This window comes from Meleagris gallopavo, chromosome 2 (assembly GCF_000146605.3).
Source record: "Meleagris gallopavo isolate NT-WF06-2002-E0010 breed Aviagen turkey brand Nicholas breeding stock chromosome 2, Turkey_5.1, whole genome shotgun sequence".
NCBI lineage: Eukaryota > Metazoa > Chordata > Aves > Galliformes > Phasianidae > Meleagris > Meleagris gallopavo.
Window position 1 is genome coordinate 44,549,698 of NC_015012.2, and position 4,179 is coordinate 44,553,876.

Here is a 4,179-nt window from a genome sequence, read left to right on the forward strand (position 1 = left end):
TTTTTTGCTACAGAGGTTATGCTTCTGTAGAAAGAGATATTCATTGTGTTGCTGAGTCTTGTGGAAGAACTGACTGTGGTCACTATTCTGACTTTGGCAGACAGTTTTAAAGGACTTGAACTCTTCTATGGAGTCAGCCATATTGCCTATATATTAATTTGCATACTACTTCCTATAATGCTTTACAGTTCTATTCGTGAAGATTAAAGATGTGATGTTACCTATTTAGCAGAGAAAATCTTGACAGTTTGGAATACCTTTTTCTGCTCACTTCTCGAAGAAACTGGATATTCTAAAACATTTATGATCTGAACCTCTCATTCTAAATGAGTGCTATGGCTTCCTTAATTTCCTGCCGACTTTTAACTGCATTTTACTTTCTCGTCATCGTGTAAGATGTGCTTAGCAAAAGCTGACTATAGGAAGCATGAAACACTGTACACTGCTGTCAGATACACAAATTGAGTTGAAAAGTAGACATGCAACTCTTTTAAACATGCAGAGGGGAATGTCTTAACCTCTCACAGAAAGAACGGATGTTGCTATAAACATAATGCTCATTTTTTAATATTCCCAACTTTATTCTTAGTTTTACTAGTACGATAAAGGAGGACTTTTGTTAATAGTTCAGTTTACACATTTTTTTTAATGCAGTACTTAATCTTTAAAATTGCAAGGCACATCTTTAATCACTTAACTCAGTTGAGAATTAGCACATGCAAGATTGTGCAGACTGATAATCCAGATTTTGGTATTGAAAAAGAACAATACTTGTTCATATTTACAGTAATAAAACTTGCCTTCTGCTTTATGGGACACGGACAGAAGATCAACTGACGCTGGAACAGCACGTGGTAATATAGGGAGATTTTCTGCCATGACAATTATGTTGAGACATAATGTTCCGTGAATTGTGACATGCAGAAATTGTATCTCCTTTTTGTCTGTAATTGTGATTGAGGAAGATTACAGAAGGTTTTGTATTCAATTTGTGATAGATTGGTTCTTTCCTTTGCAGCCAAACAGGCAAAAAGTTAATGGCGAAGTGTCGAATGCTTATCCAGGAGAATCAAGAGCTTGGAAGGCAGCTGTCCCAAGGACGTATTGCACAGCTTGAGGCAGAGTTGGCTTTACAGAAGAAATATAGTGAGGAACTTAAAAGCAGTCAGGATGGTAAGGGATTTTCTTAAGAAAATGGAAGTTGCCTTGCACTTCTGCTAGCTTAATTTTCTGATGATATGGATACTGTAAAATCTTTGCCAGAATTAAAGGGCTACATCAAGTAAAACATGAGTGTTGTAAGTCTCTATTGGTAGTCTTAATTGGGAGAAAAAAAAAGCCACCAAAAACTAGAATAGAGGCTAAACTTTAGAGTACTTGTGGGATTTGCAGCTCCTGGTAATGCGAGATTTGAACACGAAATACTAGACTTTGTAGGTCTTGCTATTTAACATGGGATATTAAGGTAAGCACGCACTGAAAACAGAAAGCTTCTTGTTAAATGACTCATTTTGTAATTACTTGAAGGGGAAAAAAATGTGTAAGAAGAACAAAAATGCAGTTTTGGTTAAGTAATTCAGATTAATTAAAATGTTCTGTTATTGTATTTGTGGTCCAAATTTTACAGCATTGTGAACCTAAATTGGAATTAGCTGTAATCTCTGGCCTCTTGTATATTTTAAATGATGGGGAAATGCAAATTTTGAAAATCTTCCACAGAGAGTTCAGCACAGATTCTGTGTTCTTTGAGATGTTTGATGAAAGTACTTGAAGTTTGGTAGATTACACAATAGATGATCTGATTATTACACTAAATCTTGAGACAAGCTAATGAATTAAACCCAGGCATTTTTGTTTCACACCTGGCATCTGTAAGATAGCATAGGCATGATTTGGCATGTCTGATATATCCTGTGTTCTTTAAAGATTTCTGCTCTTGAGTGTAGTATATTAAAGTAAGCTGCAGAACTGCGATGTTCTTAGGCCCTTAGCTTCTACCTCATATGACGATGATAATCCTGACGTTTTCCTAGTGTTTTTTTCATTGCAGTGGGCATTTAATTTTGATTTTTACAGCTATAAGCAGTTTGCATGTTATTTGCTCAGTCATGTGAATGTGCAGTTGAATTCAGGCTGCAATTTTTATCTTTCACGTCAAGTTCTTTTTGGTCCAAAATGCAGTCCCAGTTGTAAAGGATTTTTTTTCTTTGTACATAAGTACTTTGTGGAATTAACAACTTTTGTTGGTAATAAATTCAACAAAAGTTTATCCTTTTTCTTTGTCATGCTACATGGAATTAAATGTATTAAAAGCAGTCAGAGCTGACATTTCCTTGAAATGTGACTAAAATTTTTTTTGTCACTGAATAGGTTTTTGTGAGTATTCAGAACTGTCAAATGCAGATAAGCTTTATGGTCACTTTTACAGTATTTCAGCAATGCTCTGCACTTCAGTAAAAGGAGATATGTTAGAATCTACTTGCAAAATAGTAATTATTGGAATTGAGCTGCTTTCCATATATCTTCTTGTCCAGAAATGAATTTCTTCTCATATATCCAAAGTCATAAATATAACAAGTATAGTTGGCAGTTTAACATTTCCTTCGGAGTATCAAAATGGTGTGCATATCTAATGATTGAAAGAGTTGAATAACTTCAGCATAAAATACTGCTACAAGATGTAAATTTTCTTGTCTGACATTTGAGCTATATGTGGGTTATTAAGTATTTGCAACACATGTGTTTTCTTTATTTAGAATTGAATGACTTCATCATCCAGCTTGATGAGGAGGTAGAGGGTATGCAGAGTACCATTCTAGTGCTTCAGCAGCAGTTGAAGGAGACTCGCCAGCAGTTGGCGCAGTACCAGCAGCAGCAGTCCCAGGTCTCCAACCCAGGTACCAGCAGGACTCCATCTTCTGAGCCTACAGACCAGGGAGAGGCTGTGGGTAAAGACTGCAGCCGTCTGGCTAACGGACCAAGCAATGGTAGCTCCTCCCATCAGCGGACGTCTGGGCCTGGATTTTATAGGGAGGGTAGCAGCACAGAAGATGACTTCCCGGCTTCTCCAGGGAATGGTAATAAGCTGTCCAACCACTCTGAAGATAGAACTGGTAGAGGAGGTGGTAGCTACATAAACCAACTCAGTACTGGGTATGAAAGTGTAGACTCTCCCACTGGCAGTGAAAACTCTCTCACTCACCATTCAAATGACACAGACTCCAATCATGATCCTCAAGAGGAGAAAACAGTAAGCATGAAAGGTAACAGAACTGCGGGTTCTCGGCATGTCCAGAATGGCTTGGACTCCAATGTAAATGTGCAGAGTTCAGTTTTGTAACATTTTTCTGCAGCATTTTTATACAGTGTCATTTAAATTGGGAGAGGATACTGTTCAGAAGCCGTTATTAAATTAGTGCATACTTGTCACAATTTTTGCCTTTTTGTGGATTTCTTTTTGCTTCAATACCTCTGCCACTTTGGGAATTTTAACAGTTAATTACGTTGAATGTTGCTAAAAGGACATTTGTGTAGCTCAAGTTATTTTTATATGAGTTAATGTGAAGTTGAAATGGAAATTATTTCCATAAAGTATAACATAAATGATGTCTGTACAAATCTGTGTATATCTAGAACCTGTGCTGTGTAAGGGCATTCTTACTCATACTGTTATACTTAACACCACCTTTGAGATTTGTCATAATAGCTGTGGGTTTATGACTGCCAAGTTTGCCCAGTACAGTAGTTTTATCACTAAAAGATGGACTTGCTGAAGGAGTCCTTTAGTAGTTTCAGTGTTAATTACAGTTTTTCCCACCATACATCTGTGCATTTTCTCCTTAGGTGACCGAATGTTTATGAATTGTGTGCATAGTTACTCAGTTTTTAAGAACTGTTGTATCCTGTTTATGCATATTGCTCTGTGACTCCAATATTATCTTACCTGTACTGACCAAACCTAAATAAAAACTTTTAATAATGTAATTTCCTCATTGTTCTCCATTGGCTTACACGGCTTACTTGTATGGGCTGTAATACTTCTTAAATTGAATTTGTTTCTGTGCCAATCCTGTCTAATACAGCTTATGCCAAGTACCTGTGCTTATAACTATCATGTTGATTTCAGGCCAGCCTTTTAGTATTTGTTCTACAGAGATTTTTTTCCTTACTGATAGATTA

General features: G+C 36.6%; 1 protein-coding gene across 2 annotated transcripts in view; it reads left to right on the top strand.

The window, feature by feature from the left end:
- The window catches only part of WTAP (WT1 associated protein), a 24,589-nt gene extending 20,605 nt beyond the window's left edge, over window positions 1-3,984 (top strand). For both annotated transcript variants that reach the window (XM_010707126.3, XM_003204082.4), the window contains 2 exons: window positions 1,019-1,173; window positions 2,757-3,984. In XM_010707126.3, coding sequence (XP_010705428.1) covers window positions 1,019-1,173; window positions 2,757-3,340 — 739 coding nt within the window. In that variant the 3' untranslated portion in view covers window positions 3,341-3,984. The remainder of the gene's footprint in view (window positions 1-1,018; window positions 1,174-2,756) is intronic.
- The last annotated feature ends 195 nt before the right edge of the window (window positions 3,985-4,179 follow it).